At 38.2% G+C, this 21787-nt stretch overlaps 1 protein-coding gene across 1 annotated transcript in view; it reads left to right on the top strand.

The window, feature by feature from the left end:
- The window catches only part of LOC127450661 (protein sidekick-2-like), a 219289-nt gene that overhangs the window by 191707 nt on the left and 5795 nt on the right, over nucleotides 1-21787 (top strand). Inside the window, exons 35-42 of the mRNA XM_051714937.1 lie at nucleotides 211-326; nucleotides 2532-2718; nucleotides 8962-9099; nucleotides 10771-10932; nucleotides 13072-13197; nucleotides 13287-13451; nucleotides 13615-13755; nucleotides 15540-15684. Coding sequence (XP_051570897.1) covers nucleotides 211-326; nucleotides 2532-2718; nucleotides 8962-9099; nucleotides 10771-10932; nucleotides 13072-13197; nucleotides 13287-13451; nucleotides 13615-13755; nucleotides 15540-15684 — 1180 coding nt within the window. The remainder of the gene's footprint in view (nucleotides 1-210; nucleotides 327-2531; nucleotides 2719-8961; nucleotides 9100-10770; nucleotides 10933-13071; nucleotides 13198-13286; nucleotides 13452-13614; nucleotides 13756-15539; nucleotides 15685-21787) is intronic.

Here is a 21787-nt window from a genome sequence, read left to right as displayed (position 1 = left end):
TTAATGGTACTAAAACCGGCTTTGTATTCTTTACACAACCTATTATTTCATATTTCTTTCTTTTCATTTTGGGGTGAAATATGACCTGAAAATATTCTTGACAGGTTTCTTGAGATTCACCTATAAAGTTTTAAAAAAATCAGCTCAGACTGTTCAGGTGTTTAGCTGTAGTTAGGGTGGAATTTATATATTTCTCTGTATTGTCATCAGTGCCCACCGCCCCACCTCAGAACGTCGCTATCCAGTCCTCGACGGCCACTCGGCTTGATGTCACATGGGACCCTCCTCCAGCGGAGGCCCAGAATGGAGATATTCAAGGCTATAAGGTGAAACCTTTGGTGTGATCAAGCAATTCAAAGACATTACTTTAAAACAGTCTCTCTAACTACATTACCTTGATAGCCCCATGATGGTACACCACATGATTCCTATCACGCCTAAAAAAATGTTCCAGGTTCAATACAAGTTAATGAAGTGTGTATTTTTGCGCCACTACTGCCACCAAATGGAATGGAAAAAATAATGACTATTCAGACAGTTTTCCTGTCTTCCATTGGTCCAAACAGATAGTCCCACCCCAAACTCATGCCATTGTTTAAGCCACTGTTGTAAAGTTGGGCTGCACAAACAAATAAGTGCAATGTTTTGAGAGCGCACCAGTTTTAACACTTTTTGGGATAATCAGCCTACAAATGGCTTACTTATAGTTAACTCTGCACGATAACACTTTACATGAATGTTCCCATTGTTAAAGGAATAGTTCAGCCAAAAATGAAAATCCTCTCATCATTTATTCACCCTCATGCTTCCCAGATGTTTATGATTTTCTTTCTTCAGCAGAATACAAACAAAGATTTTTAGAAGAATATTTCATCTCTGTTGTTTCTCACATTGCCAGTGAATGGTGACCAGAACTCAGAAGGTCCAGAAATTACATAAAGGCAGCATAAAAGAAATCTATATGACTCCAGTGGTTAAATCCATTGTGGTGATGGGGGCATCATACTGTAAAGTATGAGAGTCTTTATTCCTTATACTTTTCAGTATTCACACACACTAATGCTTTTCAGCACAGCCGATCATACACAGCCAGGTTTGTGTGTCGCTCTCTCTCTCCCCTCCGGTGGTCTGGATCGCCCTTTTACTCACCCTCATGACATCCCAGATGTGTGTGTCTTTCTTTCATCTGCTGAAAACAAACATATATTTTTAGCAGAATATTTCAGCTCTGTAGGTCCATACAATGGAAGTGAATGGGTGCCAAAATTTTTAAGCTCCAAAATCCACATAAGGGCAACATAAAAGTACTCCAGACGACTCTGGTGGTTAAATCCATGTCTTCTGAAGCGATATGATATGAGGAGTGGATCACAAACAGATCAATATTTAAGTCCTTTTTTACTATAAATTCTCCTCCCTTCTCAGTCAGTCTCCTCTTTCACTTTCACTTTCTTCTTGTGTTTTTGTTGATTCACATTCTTTGTGCATATTGCCCCCTACTAGGCAGGGAGGAGAATTTATGAGTTCAAAAAAATTACCTAAATATTGATCTGTTTCTCAACCACACCTATTATATCACTTCTGAAGACATGGTTTAAACCACTGGAGTTTTATGGATTACTTTTATGCAGATTTTGGAGCTTAAAAGTTTTGGCACCCATTCACTTGCATTGTGAGGACCTACAGAGTTGAAATATTCTTCTAAAAATCTTAATTTCTGTTCTGCAGAAGAAAGTAAGTCATACACATCTGGGATGTCATGAGAGTGAGTAAATTAAGAAAGAATTCCCATTTTTGGGTGAACTATCCCTTTAAGTCCTCTGCAAAAACACTTTTCAGGTCTTCATGCTCATTCACAGCATACTGTATATCATACAATAAAGCCTAATGACCATTAAACCATACAGAACTTTATGTACATAGGTTTCTAATATTGGCAGCTCCTTAATTAATTCTGCCTATGTGTCCACTTTACATCAAGGTACATTTTTTTGGTAACTTATGTGAGAGAAGTGCTGTTAAGCATTTATAACATTTGAGGTACAGTAGCTCACTATTTGGCAGGTACTGCATGAAAGTTACCATTTTTGTAAATGTGATTTTTGTTTGGGATGAGCTGAAACTATTGTTTGAGGTTATCAGCTAATTTGTTTGATCATAAAACATTCCTTTATTATATTAAAGATATTACAAAATATAGATTTTATTCAAAATACAAATCCATTTTTTCTCCCCTTCTTTTTCAAATGTCTAATCTAGTTGCAATTTTAATACAGCTTTGTGCATTTAATCTTTTGACAGAAATAAAAGCCCACATTCATGCGGGAAACAAATAGCCCACTAATATATTCTATTCTGTTCGAATAATGACTTGGTGACTAAGTGGTAATTTAATGGTCTGATTTGATCAGACATGGTGTTTGGTCTGACAAGTTTGTGAACCACTGCTCTTAATTATTACACTTGAAAGCCTTTAAATTTAAATCTACTTCTTAAGTTCTTATTTTGAGTGATTTGTGATGTCTTTCTAGATTTATTATTGGGAGTTTCAGCTACAGAATGAGACTGAGAGACTCCGCACTCTGTTCCTGCCTGAGCTGAGTGTGAAGTTAAAGAACTTGACTGGCTACACCATTTACATGATCAGTGTGGCTGCCTTCAACGCTGCGGGCGACGGCCCGCGCTCTTCGCCCACCAGAGGGCGTACTCAGCAAGCAGGTGATCTTTTGAACAAAAGTCAATCCAAATTACATCAATCAACTACCAGTGAAGTGGTCTTCATTCTAAAACCGTCCAGTGTGTAACAGCTTAGGGGGAATAATCTAGGGCTTTAAGCTCACTGTCTTCCCAAAGCTCCCTGCTGAGAAAGTTATTAATTTTGAATTGGATAGATCACATCACACAGATTGCATGAGGGCTGTGGTGCTGTTTTATAAAGGAGATGGGTTGTCTTTGAATTTTAGGGGGTTTTCCATTGGAACGGAAAACCATGACAGTTCAATTAGGACTGGGAGATGGGAACTGGGTTTGAGAAAATGGGCCACATGTAGCGGAAGTTTCTGGCCAGTCAGCATAAGGAGAGCTGTGTTCCAAGTGATTTAAAAAAGTTAATTCTGCCTTTTTTTTTTTTTTTTTGCTCTCTTGAAGAGTGTAACAGTATAGAGAGGATATAACAATAAGAACAGTAAAGGCAAGCAAGAATTTTGGCACAGCTTACACTAAGACGTTGGGAGATGAGCCAACACAAGCCCACGTGCCAATCTTTCACAAGGCAAAACATCTTACATTACTGCAAGATTAACCTGCCCTCTCATAACGCAGGAGTGTTTAACTTTGAATAGATTGAAAAGTAGTTTTATCACCCTGAATGCTGCATCCCAATGTAGATTTACAGCAAGACTTTTTCCATCTAGGACTATCCAGTTTCCAGAATTAACTGTGGGAATGTTTTGGTTTCAATACAATTCAAATGCATTTGTGGCATAATGTTGGTTACCACAAAAACATTTTTGAATCATCCCTTGTTTATAAAAAAAAATAAATAAATAAATTAAAAAAAAAATAAAAAAAGAAAGAAAAGAAAGAAATTAAGAAAAAATAAATCTAAGTTACAGTAAGGTACTTACAGTGGAAGTCAATGGGGCCAATCCATAAACATTAAAATACATACAGTTTCAAAAGTATGGACACAATACATAAACATTGTACTTGTTAATGTGATTTCTGTATGATAAAATAGCTTACTAACCTTTTTTTGTGTAACATTATATCTAATATTACATCTTTATTGCTAGTATGACATAACACCGGTTAACTATTAATTTTATCTCATTAAAAACATGTTAACATGTGTAATGTTTACATCTTGTGGCTATACTTTTGAAACGTATTTTAATGTTTATGGACTCATTCACTACATAACTCTATAAAAGTTAGATACTGTATTGTAAAACATTGTAAAAGAAAAAAATAATAACAATAAAATAATACTTTCTAAAACATTGCAACATTACATACTTATTAAATACATCAAATAAAATCCTTCAACAGATTTTTTCCCAAAATACATCCATTTTGCCTCTGCGTTATTATTTAGTATTTTAATTAAAGTAGGAATAAAAGATTTCTTAAAACAAGTACACCTATATGTGTACACTAATATATGTGATGGATCTGATAAAAGGTAATTTTATTTAATAATATTGTATCATTAATATATTTTAATAAAAGTTATATTAAATACAATCAAATATATTTAATGTAATATTAATAATAATGTATTTAACAAAGTCATATTTTAAAGCCACACTTTTTTGCCACATTTACCAATCACAGGTCAATTTAGATAATGTACTGGCATTAAATTGCACTATTTTTATAATATATATACAGTTCTGTGCAAAATTCTTAGGCACATAAGATGTTTCACAAAAGCATTTGTCTTAAGATGGTTATTTATATCTTCAGCTTTAGTGTGTCAATAGGAAAAATACATTTTAGACTTTTAAACATTACTTTTGCAAATAGAAAAGATTAGAATAGCAAAAAAGGGTGCTCTGCAAGAGATGTCATGGCCCACACAAAGCCCCCCACTGAACATCGTATCTGTCTGAGATTACATAAAGAGACAGAAGCAATTGAGACAGCCTAAATAGATAGATGAACTGTTGAATTCTCCAAGAAGCTTTGAACATCCTATCTGCCAACAACCAAGAAAAACTGCGTCCAGATGTACCTAGGAGAATTGGAGCTGTTTTGAAGGCAAATGTGGTCACACTTAATATTGATTTAGCTTTTTTATGTTTACTGGACTTTGTATGACATTAAGTGATAAATAAAAACTATTTATGTCATTATTTTTGAAGACATCCTTACTATGCAACATTTTTCACAAGTGCCTAAAACTTTTGCACAGTACTGTATGTGTGTGTGTGTGTGTGTGTGTGTATATATATATATATATATATATATATATATATATATATATATATATATATACACACACACACACTGGTGGCAAAAAATTTGGAATAATGTACATATTTTGCTGTTTTGGAAGGAAATTGGTACTTTAATTCACCGAAGTGGCATTCAACTGATCATAAAGTATAGTTAGGACATTACTGATGTAAAAAACAGCACCATCACTATTTGAAAAAAGTCATTTTTGATCAAATCTAGACAGGCCCCATTTTCAGCAGCCATCACTCCAACACCTTATCCTTGAGTAATCATGCTAAATTGATAATTTGGTACTAGAAAATCACTTGCCATTATATCAAACACAGTTGAAAGCTATTTGTTTCGTTAAATGAAGCTTAACATTGTCTTTGTGTTTGTTTTTGAGTTGCCACAGTATGCAATAGACTGGCATGTCTTAAGGTCAATGTTAGTTCAAAAATGGCAAAAAAGAAACAGCTTTCTCTAGAAACTCGTCAGTCAATCATTGTTTTGAGGAATGAAGGCTATACAGTGCTTGAAGAAAGATTTCATACAATGGTGTACACTACAGTCTTCAAAGACAAAGGACAACTGGCTCTAACAAGGACAGAAAGAGATGTGGAAGGCCAGATGTACAACTAAATAAGAGGATAAGTACATCAGAGTCTCTAGTTTGAGAAATAGTCACATCTCACATGTCCTCAGCTGACAGCTTCATTGAATTCTACCCACTCAGCAGCAGTTTCACGTACAACAGTAAAGAGAAGACTCAGGGGTACAGGCCTTATGGGAAGAATTGCAAAGAAAAAGCCACTTTTGAAACAGAAAACAAAAAGAAAAGCTTAGAGTGGACAAAGAAACACAGACATTGGACAACAGATAATTGGAAAAGAGTGTTATGGATCTTAACCCCATTGAGCTTTTGTGGGATCAGCTAGACTGTAAGGTGCGTGAGAAGTGCCCAACAAGACAGCCACATCTATGGCAAGTGCTACAGGAAGCGTGGAGTGAAATGTCACCTGAATATCTGGACAAACTGACAGCCAGAATGCCAAGGATCTGCAAAGCTGTCATTGCTGCACATGGAGGATTTTTTGATGAGAACTCTTTGAAGTAATTTAAAAAGTTCTGAACATTTTTTTTAATTGTAATTGTATTTTTTCACTTTATTAATGTCCTGATTAAACATTGTGATCAGTTGAATGCCATTTTGGTGAATAAAAGTACCAATTTCTTTCCATAAGAGTAAAATCTTTACATTATTCCAAACTTTTGGATGCCAGTGTGTGTGTGTGTGTGTATATATATATATATATATACAGTGCATCCGGAAAGTATTCACAGCGCTTCACTTTTTCCACATTTTGTTATGTTACAGCCTTATTCCAAAATGGATTAAATTCATTATTTTCCTCACAATTCTACAAACAATACCCCATAATGACAACGTGAAACAAGTTTGTTTGAAATCTTTGCAAATTTATTAAAAATAAAAAATGAAAAAAAAAATCACATGTACATAAGTATTCACAGCCTTTGCCATGACACTCAAAATTGAGCTCAGGTGCCTCCTGTTTCCACTGATCATCCTTGAGATGTTTCTACAACTTGATTGGAGTCCACCTGTGGTAAATTCAGTTGATTGGACATGATTTGGAAAGGCACACACCTGTCTATATAAGGTCCCACAGTTAACAGTGCATGTCAGAGCACAAACCAAGCCATGAAGTCCAAGGAATTGTCTGTAGACCTCCAAGACAGGATTGTATTGAGGCACAGATCTGGGGAAGGGTACAGAAAAATTTCTGCAGCATTGAAGGTCCCAATGAGCACAGTGGCCTCCATCATCCGTAAATGGAAGAAGTTTGGAACCACAAGGACTCTTCCTAGAGCTGGCCGCCCGGCCAAACTGAGCGATCGGGGGAGAAGGGCCTTAGTCAGGGAGGTGACCAAGAACCCGATGGTCACTCTGGCGGAGCTCCAGCATTTCTCTGTGGAGAGAGGAGAACCTTCCAGAAGAACAACCATCTCTGCAGCACTCCACCAATCAGGCCTGTATGGTAGAGAGGCCAGACGGAAGCCACTCCTCAGTAAAAGGCACATGACAGCCCTCCTGGAGTTTGCCAAAAGGCACCTGAAGGACTCTCAGACCATGAGAAACAAAGATTGAACTCTTTGGCCTGAATGGCAAGCGTCATGTTTGGAGGAAACCAGGCACCGCTCATCACCTGGCCAATACCATCCCTACAGTGAAGCATGGTGGTGGCAGCATCATGCTGTGGGGATGTTTTTCAGCGACAGGAACTGGGAGACTAGTCAGGATCGAGGGAAAGATGAATGCAGCAATGTACAGAGACATCCTTGATGAAAACCTGCTCCAGAGGGCTCTGGACCTCAGACTGGGGCAACGGTTCATCTTCCAACAGGACAACGACCCTAAGCACACAGCCAAGATAACAAAGGAGTGGCTACGGGACAACTCAGCCAGAGCCCAGACTTGAACCCGATTGAACATCTCTGGAGAGATCTGAAAATGGCCGTGCACCGACGCTCCCCATCCAACCTGATGGAGATTGAGAGGTCCTGCAAAGAAGAATGGGAGAAACTGCCCAAAAATAGGTGTGCCAAGCTTGTAGCATCATACTCAAAAAGACTTGAGGCTGTAATTGGTGCCAAAGGTGCTTCAAAGTTTTGAGCAAAGGCTGTGAATACTTATGTACATGTGGTTTTTTTTTTTTTTTTTTTTTTAATAAATTTGCAAAGATTTCAAACAAAGTTCTTTCATGTTGTCATTATGGGGTATTGTTTGTAGAATTGTGAGGAAAATAATGAATTTAATCCATTTTGGAATAAGGCTGTAACATAACAAAATGTGGAAAAAGTGAAGCGCTGTGAATACTTTCCGGATGCACTGTATATATACTGTATGTCATTGTAACAATACAAATATTTAGCTTACATAGTTGTGAAAAACAGTACAGGTCATTGTGTTTCTCTCAGCATCATATACAAGATGAGCTATTCTCTGTATGTCTGTGAAACTGCACCTGTCACAAAAACATGTAATTTTGCTCTTCATAATTTTATTTTGTTGGACTAGGACAAGGAATATTCCTCATATGTGTCAAAGCATGGAGTTTGGGTAGAAACAGAAACCTACATTATTTTAGAATTGTAACTGCATGTACTATGATGTAGTTCCTAATAAAGTTACCGGCAAATTTATTTACTAAAGTCAATTATTACTTGGATTCAGCCATTGGTAAATTACTAAAGAATTGTTCACCCAAAAATGAAAATTCTCATCATTTACTCATCCTGATGACATTCCAGATGTGTGTGACTTTCTGTCTTCTGCAGTACACAAAGATTTTTTTAGAAGAATATTTCAGCTCTGTAGGTCCTCACAATGCAAGTGAATGGTAATCAGAACTTTAAAGCTCCAAAAAGCACATAAATTCAGCACAAAAGTCATCAATTTGACTCTAGTGGTAAATTCATATCTTCTGAAGTGACATGATAGGTTTGGGTGAGAAACAGATCAATATTTAACTCCCTTTTTTTTAACTATAAATTCTCCTTCCTGCCCAGTAAGTGCCAATATGCATGAATAATGTGAATCGCCAACAAAAAAAGAATTTGAAAGTGATAGTGGAAATTGAAAGCAAAAAGGATTTCTCACTTACATCTATCATATCTCTTCAGAAGACGTGGATTAAACCACTGGAGTCTTATGGATTACTTTATGCTGCCTTTATGTGCTTTTTGGAGCTTCAAAGTTCTCATTATCATTCACTTGCATTAAGAGGGCCAACAGAACTGAAATATTCTTCTAAAAATCTTTTTTTGTGTTCTGCAGAAGAAAGTCAGTCACATCTGGGATGGCATGAGGGTAAGTAAATGATGAGAGAATTTTCATTTTTGGGTGAAGTATTCTTTTAATAACTTTTAATTGCCTGTCGTTATTCACTTTCATGAAACAGTGCTAAATGTTTAATGAGAATTTCTCATCCTCCACAGCTCCCAGTGCTCCGAGTTTTATCCACTTCAGTGAACTCACCACCACCTCGGTCAACATGTCCTGGGGTGAGCCCAAGCAGCCCAATGGCATCGTAGAGGGATACCGCGTGGTGTACGAGCCCTGCACTCCTGTGGATGGTGAGAAACTATGCCACACTAAAAGCTTTTCCAGAGCAAATTTTTGAGATAATATTCAGCAGCAGATTTTAACCTATTTAGGCCCATCATGCTCTTTTTAACTTACAAATTTGCACAGCATATATGCTCAAGATGAGGCTTCTTTCGGCATGTGATGAGTGGCATTCCTCTGTAAAGTTTCCTGCCTTTGCCCTATCATTGAGCAAAGCATGGTTAAAAAATTGTCAAAGTGTGCTGCACTGGCCAAATTCCACTGTAATTGGGATCAGAGAGGAAATGGAGTTTAAAGATTACTGTGGGCCCATGTTATCCTCATAATGACTCCAGAGTGGTCAGGACTGTGGGGAAACCAGATGTGTGCACATGCTGTTTACTGAGGGGCGATTTCTCGAAATCTGGAAGAGATGTCTCAGTGGCAAAGACCCAACATTTCTACTAGATTAACACATAGAGCATCACCTTAAATGTAAAATATTGCATATATGTATGTGTCATTGCCCCTTCCTAAGCCCCGCATTATAAACATTAGCAACCAATCGTACCTTAATGGGATCGTTCACCCAGAAATTAAAATTCTATTATTATTTACTCTCATGTCAACGTCACACTCAAACCTGTGCTGTATGACTTTCTATCTTTCATGAAACACAAAAGGAGATGTTAGGCAGAATGTTAAAGGTATAGTTCACCCAAAATGAAAATATTCTCATCATCTATCCCAGATGTGTATGACTTTCTTTGTTCTGTAGAACACAAAGATGTTTAGAAGAATATTTCAGCTCTGTAGGTCCATACAATGGAAGAGAATGGTGACCAAAATTTTGAAGCTTAAAAAGCACATAAAGGCAGCATAAAAGTAATCCATACTACTCCAGTGGTTAAATCAATATCTTCTGAAGCAATATGATCATGTCGGTGAGAAGAAGATCAATATTAAAGTCCTTTTTTACTATAAAACTACACTTTCACTTTCACATTTTCTTTTGTTTTTGGTGATTTGCATTTTTTGTGCATATCGACCACCTACTGGGCAGGTAGGAGAATTTATAATAAAAAACAACTTAAATATTGATCTGTTTCCCACCCACAATATCATATCACTTCATAAGATATGGATTTAACCACTGGAGTCGTATGGATTACTTTTATGCTGCCTTTATGTGTTTTTTGGGGCTTCAAAGTTCTGGCCAACATCTACTTGCATTATATGGACCTACAGAGCTGAAATATTGTTCTAAGAAGAAGCAGAAGAAAGAAATTCATACACATCTGGGATGGCATGAGGGTGAGTAAATGATGAGAGAACTTTCATTTTGGGGTGAACTATCCAGACTGACAGCTTCAGTCACTGTTCACTTTCATTATATCTCCTCATGTTTTCATTTTTGAGTGAACTATCCCTTTAACAACTGTTGCTGTCTGCCATATTCCCAGAAAAACTTTTGCTGTTTTCTAATGTAAGTCTGTGTAAGTCCTGGGTGTTTGGGTTCTAAACACATTACTGAATATTTATGGGCCCTTCTGAAAAGCTTGTCTGAGTGAGCAACAGTAGACAAGGATGGCGGAGCTTAGCAAAGCGTCATTAGTTAGTGTTAGGGTTAATTGTTTTACTGTAGCATGGTATCTAGAGTTTGAGTGTTTCCTCTACAGACTCCTCTCCTCATACTTCAGGTGTCAGTAAGATTGTCACTGTGGATGTGAAAGGCAGCGCACCATTGTGGATGAAAATCAAGGATCTGGCAGACGGAGTGACCTACAACTTCCACATTCGTGCCAAAACCCTTACCTATGGACCAGAGATTCAGGCTAACATCACCACTGGCCCCGGAGAAGGTCTAGTTGCCTGATTGTTCACATTTAGCTACATATTTTAAAGTGCTGTAAGCACACATAAAATGTCATATCTGAAAAAGGTGTCCTGAGAAACCACACCTGCTTCTGTGACAGCCCTAGGCTTTTTAAACAGCTTTAAATATATATATATATATACACTGCCAGCCATACGTTTGGAATAATGTACAGTTTCGGAAGGAAATTGGTACTTTAATTCACCAAAGTGGCATTCAGCTGATCACAAAGTATAGTAAGAACATTACTGATGTAAAAAACATGCACCATCACTATTTGAAAAAGTCATTTGTGATCAAATCTAGACAGGCCCCATTTCCAGCAGCCATCACTCCAACACCTTATCCTTGAGTAATCATGATAAATTGCTAATTTGGCACTAAAAACTGAAAAGCTATTTGGTTCGTTAAATGAAGCTTAACATTATTTTTGTGTTTATTTTTGAGTTGCCACAGTATGCAATAAACTGGCATGTCTTAAGGTCAATATTAGGTCAAAAATGGCAAAAAAGAAACAGCTTTCTCTAGAAACTCGTCATTCAATCATTGTTTTGAGGAATGAAGGCTATACAATGCTTGAAGAAAGATTTCATACAAAAATTGTACACTACAGTCTTCAAAGACAAAGGACAACTGGCTCTAACTAGGACAGAAAGAGATGTGGAAGGCCAGATGTACAACTAAACAAGAGGATAAGTACATCAGAGTCTCTAGTTTGAGAAATAGACGCCTCACATGTCCTCAGCTGACAGCTTCATTTAATTCTACCCGCTCAACACCAGTTTAATGTACAACAGTAAAGAGAAGACTTACGAGTGCAGGCCTTATGGGAAGAATTGCAAAGAAAAAGCCACTTTTGAAACAGAAAGAGTTTCTAACAGAAAAGGTTAGAGTGGGCAAAGAAACACAGAGATTAGACAACAGATAGTTGGAAAAGAGTGTTATGGATCTTAACTCCATTGAGCATTTGTGGGATCAGCTAGACTGTAAGGTGCATGAGAAGTGCCGACGAGACAGCCACATCTATGCCAAGTGCTACAGGAAGTGTGGGGTGAAATGTCACCTGAGTATCTGGACAAACTGACAGCTAGAATGCCAAGGATCTGCAAAGTTCTCACTGCTGCACATGGAGGATTTTTTGATGAGAACTCTTTGAAGTAGTTTAAGAAGTTCTGAACATGTTTTTTCAAATTGTAATAGTAATTTTTCATGTTATTAATGTCCTGACTATACATTGTGATCAGTTGAATGCCACTTTGGTGAAAAAAAGTACCAATTTCTTTCCATAAGAGCAAAATCTGTACATTATTCCATACTTTTGGCCGCCAGTGCATATATATATATATATATATATATATATATATATATATATATATATATATATATATTTAAAAATCAGGGGGACGTTTCATGAAGAATTCAGTCCCTCAATGAAATCCTGACCCCCTTGGGTAGTTGTTAGTAATGCCTGATCAGAAATGTCTGTTACTGTTTCCTGCTGAAGATGTTCATGTAAATTCAGTCAGTACAAACAGTATTACCATATTCATTAACCATTTAGCTTTAAATTAAACATTTTGATATAATTACTTAAAGTGCCTGCATATGTTTAGCAGGATAATTCAACCATAGGGAATGCAAGATGGAACGTTAGCTTAGCATACTAACTGGAAACACAAAGAGAAATTATTATTATTTTTTTTATTTTTTGCTTTGGTTATATTATGGTATGTCAAATATAGCTTACATGACCTTTATTTTAATGATAAAGACAGCAAAAATCTTTAAGCGATATTGTAGGATTGACTGAAACAACTTCTTTCAGCCAATGAACACAGTCAGGGTCCTAGGGGGACAGGATTTCAGGATTTTCTGACATTTGGTTTGCTGAAACTTCTTTTGAGGGTGGTTTGTTTGTTTGTTTGTTTGTTTGTTTGTTTTGGAGAAAGGGGGTGTAGTGGAAGTTAGCAAAATGGCTGAAATCAACCACAGCACCTTTTAATATTTTGTTAATGCCTTTCAGTGGCAATACATCTTTATTTTATTTTTTTTAAACTCTACTTTTACTGAATTTGTGTTTGCATCTTTTGCAGACTGTTGCTTTATTGCCACTTTTGTGATACAGGTGCTCCAGGGCCTCCAGGTGAGCCGTTTATCTCCCGTTATGGCTCTGCCCTCACCCTCCACTGGTCCAGCGGTGACCCCGGGCGTGCCCCCATCACACGCTATGTCATAGAGGCCAGACCATCTGGTGAGTCAAAGGAAAACAACAGAAATCTTGCGATTATGTTAAAGGTCACCATACAGTTGTGAGGAAAAATTGTATCTTATTCCTAACAGATGAAGGATTGTGGGATATTCTCATCAAAGATATTCCTAAAGAAGTGACATCATACACTCTTAACCTGGATATGCTCAGAGAAGGGGTCAGCTATGACTTTCGTGTTATTGCAGTGAATGACTATGGCTACGGGTCTCCAAGTGCTCCATCTCCTTCAATATCAGGTGAGTAAACCGTTTCCAAACCCATAAAATGTCATTTTTTGAAATAATGTCTTGACCACACTGTTCCATATAATGATAAGTAAATGGGGACTGCGACTATTAAGCTCCAAAATGAGAAGCACATAATAAAATAAGTATTTCTACTTCTTTTCTCCATTACCAGCCCAAAAGGTCTCCCCCTTTTATGAAGAATGGTGGTTTCTGGTGGTGATCGCTCTCGTGGGCCTTATCTTCATCCTTTTACTCATATTCATCCTTATCATACGGGGCCAGAGTAAAAAATACACCAAGAAAACAGACTCAGGTGAGGCAATGAGCCATAAACACAGAAAATAGATCCATAATGTCCCTCAGTTACACTGATTGCCCATCCCGCTCTTCTGACAGATGTGGCTAAAAAGAGATGGACTCAAATATACCTTAATTTTCCCTCTGCGGGTGGGTTTTGTCATAGTGCTGTGGGAAAAAGTGATTTTCCACTTGCGAGAGAATCAATAGCAGCGTCTGCTTGCTTCAGTTGGTAGTGGTCATTTCTATCAGCTTGATTGCTGACTCATTTTGCTGCCTCTGAGGGAGGCGGTCTGTTGCCTCACCCAAAATTACATCACTTATCGTCTCAGCTCTTTTGTCAGCTTGGAAAATAAATGACCATCAAGACCTTTTTTTTCTAATGGATTTCAATTTTTCAAATCTTAATAAACACTAAACTGTCTTAATGAATATGAAAAAGTGCAAAAATGTTTGTGTGAGGGCTAGTTTTACGAGTAGGGTTATTGGATAAACACAATCATTTGCTCAGTATAAAAACAACAGAACTGTGTAGAGAGTCCACACCATGATATGAAAACAAATGTGTGTGTCTGTGTGTGTGTGTGTGTGTGTGTGTGTGTGTGTGTGTGTGTGTGTGTGTGTGTGGAGGGGTTCTCACATGGCTGCCTGTGAGTTTTGGTCAGAGATAGTGAGGTTGAAGAGTGAGGCAGTACAAGGGAAGTGTTTGTGTGGGACACAATGGCCTTCTCTCAAGGTCCGCCCTACCCAGTTCTGTTCAGTCCTGATCTAATGGTGCCAGCTTGTTTTACTGAAGTCCAGAGAGGCCCAAAGTACTGCAAGGTGATAGATCACACCGTCCAACTAGGCTGAAAGGTCACTACCCTCTTCACCTCTCTGAAATCACACTTCACTTCAACTCTGAGTTCAGTGTGTGTGAGAGCGTCAATAAAAGAAGAGGGTGGCAGTTGGAGGAGATCTGAGCTTTGGAGATCAGAGGTCTTCTGACTTTAGACGATGCATGCTGAATGACCTTGCAAAATCTGACTCATTTTGCTGCTGTGGTCACAAATACTACTGAAGTGCACTACTAGTTTTGGGGAGATGTGCTGTAGTGCAGTGATTCTCAACTGGTTTTGTTTCAGGATTTTAATTTGGACTTTATGTGGCAACCCGGCACATTATAAATTGATTATCATAGAAAAGTTAACCAATTTTTTATTTTATTTAAAAACAAATTTCTCCGTTTCTGTTACCTTGCGTAGTTTGGTTCATTTTCAAGGATAAAGGGATTTTAGAGAGCCTTTCCATGTTGGAATCTGCTTAATTCGGCTCGCTTCAACAAAGTGACATATGAATTTGTGTCAAGGTACCTTGGGGTTTGATTAGATACACAGCCTTTGACATCTTCTCTTTTAAAAGTTGATAAGTATATTTATTTTGCCGTCACAATTTTGTGCAATTATATGGTTAGTTGCATTTTATTATTTGCATTCAGAATGGTTTAGACAGACAGACAGACAGACAGATAGATAAGATAGATAGACAGGTATATGGATGGACAAAAGGACAAACAGACAGACAGATAGATGGATGGATGGATAAGGCAGATAGAGGGAGGGAGGGACGGACGGACAGATAGATAGATACATAGATATAGATAGAGGATGATGGATGGACGGACGGACGGATGGAGATAGATAGAAAGATAGACGGACGGACGGACAGATAGACAGAGGATGATGGATGGATGGATAGATGGATAGATAGATAGATAGATCCTCAAATCCTCATAGAGTGTCTTCTTATCTCTCTATTTAGGGTCCCTCTCGAACTGTACATCTTTACCCCTCTCTCATGGTGAGTTGGTGCGGCTGGATGAAGGACGGTTCACCGCCCTGGAACTCAACAACCGTCGACTTTCTGTCAAAAATTCCTTCTGCCGCAAGAACGGAATTTACACCAGGTCAGAATATATCTGCATGACTTCTAATTGAGATTTATTCTGAACATATTCAGTGAACTTTTCACAGAGAGCTCAGTACATGCTAGACCATAAAAACAGTATGTGGTAGAATAGTTTTCTCAGCTAATATATTTTTTCTGGCATTTTCTCTGTGGAAAATTACTGTTTATCAGTATACTGATCAGTACATTATTTGCACAATGGATTTCATTCCCAAATGGCTACATACAAAGAGCTGGAATGTATTCTCTCCACACACAGAGCTTCGGCCTGGCCGTTGAATTTAAATCTACTTCAGGCATCCTTTAAATGGATTGAGTTGGCATGAATTTTAATGACAGTCACTTCTTTCAAATCTCCAACTGCAATCTGTCAGCTGAAAAGAACACAGCAGACTGTGGAAGTTGGACCACTAAGACCCCCTTCCATTATGTTTTATTTGCATTCAAAGTGCATGCTGTTGAAAGTGTCTACTTATGTAAGCTGCTTCTTTCTCAATATGCATAAAGACGCTCTAGCTTTGATAAAAAACATACTGATAGTGAACATACTGTGTCCCCTGTAGGAGAGTGTTCTCCAGGACAGTGAGTAACTTCTTACAATGTCTTTCAGGGGGTTCAGCTTTTTTAAAGGAATTTCAGTAGGCTCGGTTTTCTGAGGTTGGTCAGCCCTAGTATAGTTAGCCAAATTTCCCATTAAGATGTTTTGAAGGAATAGTTCAAAAATAAAAATTCTGTCATAATTCACTCACCATGATGTTGTTTCAGACCTGTTTGAGTTGCTTTCTTCAGAACACAAACGAAAAAAAAAAAATAAATAATAATAATTATATATATATATATATATATATCTGTATTCTAAATACAATGCCAGTTGATAGGGCCTCACTTTAAAGCAAACAAGCACCCACAAGTATCATTAAAGTAGTCGATGCAGCTCATGCGCCATATTCCAAGTCTTCTGAAGCTTTACGATAGGTTTTAGTCAGAGATAACCTGAAATTTAAGTCATATATTAGTGGAAATATTGATGTGTGTCACATTCACATGTCACATTCATGAGTGCATAAATGAAGCTGTTCACAGTGGCTCCTGTGTTCATGTGTGAATTTGCATCGTTTTAGCTAGGGGTGTGAATCTTTGGGTTGAAATCAAATCGATTTGGTTCACGATTCACAGGTTTTCGATTTAAATCAAACACGACTTTGCAAATTGAAAATGATTCAATTCAGTTCGATTAACGATTCAATTCTGCATTTTTTAAAAATGCATTGATAGTATTCTTTAAATACTGCACCTAATGTGTCTTAAGCAAGAAAAAGTGAGAAACTATTTAAGATGGTTTATTCCATCAAAACTAACTTGAAAGAAAACATATTAAATATATCTACTGTACATATAGGCTACTGTACAAGAGTACAGTGTGCCAATAAAATATTTCAGAGCTGAACATATTCCATATTTCACTATAAAAAGTATTTTTTATAAGTTTCCTCACAATTAAATTACTTTATTTCAGTAATGACCCAGTGTCAGAAATTAACTTTTAAATTTAGGGTCAATAATTGCCCTTTGTATTTGATTTTCAGGGGCATTTTTTTTCCCTTTATGAGGGCGTTTATTTGTAACAGTTTAAAACATAAACTGTCTTATCCGTTTATGTCAAAATGTCAGTTTAATCAGTTCATTAATAGAAATTCTGAAAGTCTGAGGATGTATTATGTCTTACCCTAAAAATTACATCAACATTAACTATATCAGAGGTTACAAATAAAAAAAACAAGTATTTATTACGAGGGCAAAAACCTCATATTTTGAATTTCGGTCACATTTTTATGATTTTTAGTGGCCACGCTGCGAGTTGGCAGCAGTTTCAAAAGGTTTGAGCCCATTTGACTTGACTTGCGACAAAAAAAAGCTGCTCAGAAAAAGTTTCAGTGAGAGATGGAACAGAGAGCAGGCGCGATCCCATGTAGAGTGATGAAAGAGTGCAGCGCGCGACTGTAAGGGGAGAGCAGTGAGGGCGCGTGCTCTGGGATGCACTAGAGAATGAAGCCACACATGTCTCATTTTAATCTCACATGTAACTAATTGAATATTTATATATTCTAAAATATTGTATACTGATTTGCAGAATCACAATTCATTCGATTTTTAACAGTCTAATTCGATTATTGACCAACACTAACGATTCTCGATTAAAAAATCATATTTAAAGATCAATGCATATGAATCGGCAGGATTACTAATCGATGCATCCAGAAAACGAGTGAATCGGTACACCCCTAGTTTTAGCGCGAAACAGCATAAGTTCTCAAATCTAGATTTTCACAGAAAACTACTTAAATTGACTGCTTTTATGAGGGTCAGTCACTATCAACTGCCATTGTAGTGAGATGATAAATCGAGATATTTATTAATATAGATATTTTTTTCCTTTTGTGTTCCACATTAGAAAGAAAGTGAGTAAATTATGAGACATTTTCATGTGGAGTGAACTATTCCTTTAAACAAAACATGAAAGTTCTTCATTTCATTTTCTTATTGTCATTTTGTTTTATTTTGTGTTAACTGCATCTACAAGTAAATTATACATAATGTCAGTGTGATACTGGTACTAACACTATGTCCTAAGTAATTTGACAGTCCAAACTGACAGCGAAAATGCTTTGCAAAAATACACAGCCAATCAGAACATTTTTAATTATGGAATTTTGGACTAATGAGATTTCACTGTGCACTATGGTGCAAAAATAGAAACCAAGCAGCCAACAAAAGTCCTGTCACTTGTTATGTTTGTGGCTGGTTAGTACATGGGGTACAGAAAAGTGCTCAAAAGGTCTAATTTTGCTGTGGTTACCTCCTCAGTCGAAAGTGATCAGGTGAAAATAAACATTTTGAATAACTTGTAATCGAACAACAGGTCCACTCAGTATTTTTTTGTTGCGCAGATACCTTCAATAGTGACGAAGATGCAGCATCATGCAAGAGCAAAAGTTAACAATGCCATTGTAGAAATGTGCAATACTCAGTTATGAACTTGGTATAGCATTATTACGTGGTTAATAGAGGAGGCGGGAATCGGCTGAGCAGTCAACGTAAAATTTAATGATACAAAGGAACTTAAACATAACATAAAACACACAGACACACAGCGGCCGTGTGCATCTCTCTCTCTCTCTCTCTGGTGTCCCCGGCTCCTTATCTCTCTCCTGCTGATTGGGCAACTCAGTGCTGGGCGACCTGGCCACGCTCTCCTACTTGTCACACTCCTCCACCGCTCAATTCAGGCCAGGGCGCCATCCGGACTGGCTTTCTCCAGAAAAGAAAAGAAAACACTCTTCTTTGGCTCCCACGGGCACGCAGCCCACTCGGTCTTCAGCCTCTCCTCTGCCCCCTGGCGGACGGCAGCTGGCTCCTCCGCCTCCTGGTGGCCAGCAGCAGCTCCTCTGTCCCCTGGCAGACGGAAGCGGTTCCTCCATCCCCTGGTGGATGGCAATGGCTCCTCCGCCCCCTGGTGGATGGCAGTGGTTCCTCCATCCCCTGGCCGACGGCAATGGCTCCTCTGCCTCCTGGCAGATGGCAGCGGCTCCTCTGTCCCCCCGGCGGATGGCAGCGTGCTCCTCCGCCTCCCTGGCGGATGGCAGCGGCAAGTTCTCCCAGACAATGTGACCCCCCTCCCCCTCCCCATTTACCGGGTTTTGACACCATTGTAACGCATTTCAAGGATAGGAAAGGAGGTGGCTGGAACCGGCTGAGCAGTCAATGTAAACTTTAATGATACAAAGGAACTTAAACATAACATAAAACACACAGACACACAAACACTCTCTCTCTCTCTCTAGCGTCCCTGGCTCCTCCCTTAACTCTCTCCCGCTGATTGGACAACTCAGCACCAGGCGTGCATCCTCACGACCCGGCCACGCCCTCTTCCTTGTCATAAGCATTAACAAGCGTGCTTGTTGCACTGCATCTGTTGCGAGAGCACAGATTTAATCTTAGACAGCCTCTGTGCCACATTGAGTTTTATTATAGTCAGTATAATCGATTATTAATTTACATAATCGATGTATTGAATGTTCATCATCACATGGATGCATTTTTGCACCCCTACTAATATTAGGCATTAAAAAAAAAAAAAAACATTTTATTTGTGGGTGCAAGCTGACGTTTTGGGTAGCATTTGCACACCCTGGCCCACCCATGGCTGCGCCACTGCTCGGTCCTTAACATTTCACACCCAAACCACAATTAAATGTTTAAAAAAGCCTAACTAAACCTAACTAAAACTTGTCATTAAAGGTGCGTTCAGTAATTTGTTTCCTCATTAAGAAGTTTTACTTCTAAAGAAATGAATATAAATTTGTAAAACATACTGTATGTATAAAATCATGTGCACTCCCATGAGATGAAGACTTTAGTTATATCAGTAAGCTTACAAAAGCTGTTTTATTCTACATGGAGAGGGTCCCCTCATGCGGGCGGCCATGTTAGAATCACATGACCAGCCAAATACTACTCGTTTTTATCTCAGGAAACACCTTATTATTGGACACTTTCACTCATGAATTAAAATTAACCATGGCTGACTAAGCATAGTTAATTCTACAATAATAATACAAAAGTTTAGTAATTTTGCTTTTGATTGATGCTGCATCCATGCCCCTAGGGGTTAGTGTAAGTCCAAGATGACATGCATAAAAAAATTACTGAGTGCACCTTTAAAAACTACAATAGTTCATTTCTATTTCAACCTGTTTTGTAATGCAATACAATACAATATATACTTTGGCCTTCACCCAAACTCTGCTGTATTTGCACCCTGCTTCAAGACATCAACTGCAGAATTCTTTTTTTTTTTTTTTTGCATAAACATAAATAGTACACAATATGCGTCTACGACGTTCTCATTATTCTAATGGAATTGATCTGAAGTTTCTTCTCAGATCTCTTCATGGAGACGTGTTTGGGCTACATGGATGGGTTGATTTGATGGAGGGATGGGTCAGCTCCGAGCTTCCTCTGATAGTAATTGGAGAAGCCACACTTGGCCTATTATGGTGGAATGTGCTGGGGGGTTTGTGCTGGTCCTCTGCCCAGTTGCTGAGGCCCAGGATGGGGATCAAAGGGGACTGGGAAGTGGTGGACTTCCACTTGGATGCAGTCCTGCTAATGAGCTGAGGTCTAGATGGACTCTTTGATGAAGGTAGAAAAGGAAAGAGTTTGGCATGAGACAGAAAAGATAGAGGGAGTAGATGAGGGTGGATAAGAAGAAAGGAAGACTTTTTGGATTGAAAGAGTAGAATGATACAGGAAAAAAATTGAAAAGCCTTCTCTAGCTGCTGTGGGGGTGCTGGCTGTTTGACAGGGCTCCACCCCTCTGATTTAACCCTCCTCAAACCTCGGCCTCCTCTGAATTTTAAACAGATACAAAGTCATAACCCTCCCCTTCCCTCCAAGTTCCTTCCTTTATCACAGGGGGCCTATTTTTGATGGAACAACCCCTCCACTACCAGGGTTTTCCATTAGTACACAGCTTGTTCATGGTCCTCTTGCTCATTTTCCATTTGAACAAAGCATTGTGCGTTTCACCATAGATACACTTGGCTGGTGGATGCCATGTTTTTCAGAAACCCTCTTGCGTCTTTATTAGGGCTTGGTGACTCCCCAATATAAAATATTTTTTTTACTCATTAGCTCCCCACATAGTTCTTTAAAGCCTTTTGCCTATGTGAGTTATTTTGGCTTGATTTATATTCTAAGCCAACTGAAATAAAGTACTGAACCAGAGCAGCTTAGCAGCCTCAGTTCAAAAGCTAATGTCTCCAGTGGTCTTGGCTTTGAGCCTTTCAGCCCTCATTATGGCAAATCAAGCAAACTCGCCATGCCATGCTGCAATCCTTCTGACTTCATTTTTAATAAACAAGTGGACTGGTTCAAAGACTTACAGAGTAATGTCCTCATAACCCCTGAATCTGTCTTTAAACGACATGGGATTGATTTGCTGTCACTTTCCCTTGAGGATGCTCAACATCCGTTGTTTTTCCTGAAGCATAAAGCCCTCGGTTGCCATTAGTGTATTCATCAAAATCAGCTTTGAGAAT

This window comes from Myxocyprinus asiaticus, chromosome 13 (genome assembly GCF_019703515.2).
Source record: "Myxocyprinus asiaticus isolate MX2 ecotype Aquarium Trade chromosome 13, UBuf_Myxa_2, whole genome shotgun sequence".
In the NCBI taxonomy this organism is placed as follows: Eukaryota; Metazoa; Chordata; class Actinopteri; order Cypriniformes; family Catostomidae; genus Myxocyprinus; species Myxocyprinus asiaticus.
Note: the sequence above shows the minus strand (reverse complement) of the source record. Positions and strands in the feature narration are given on the sequence as shown.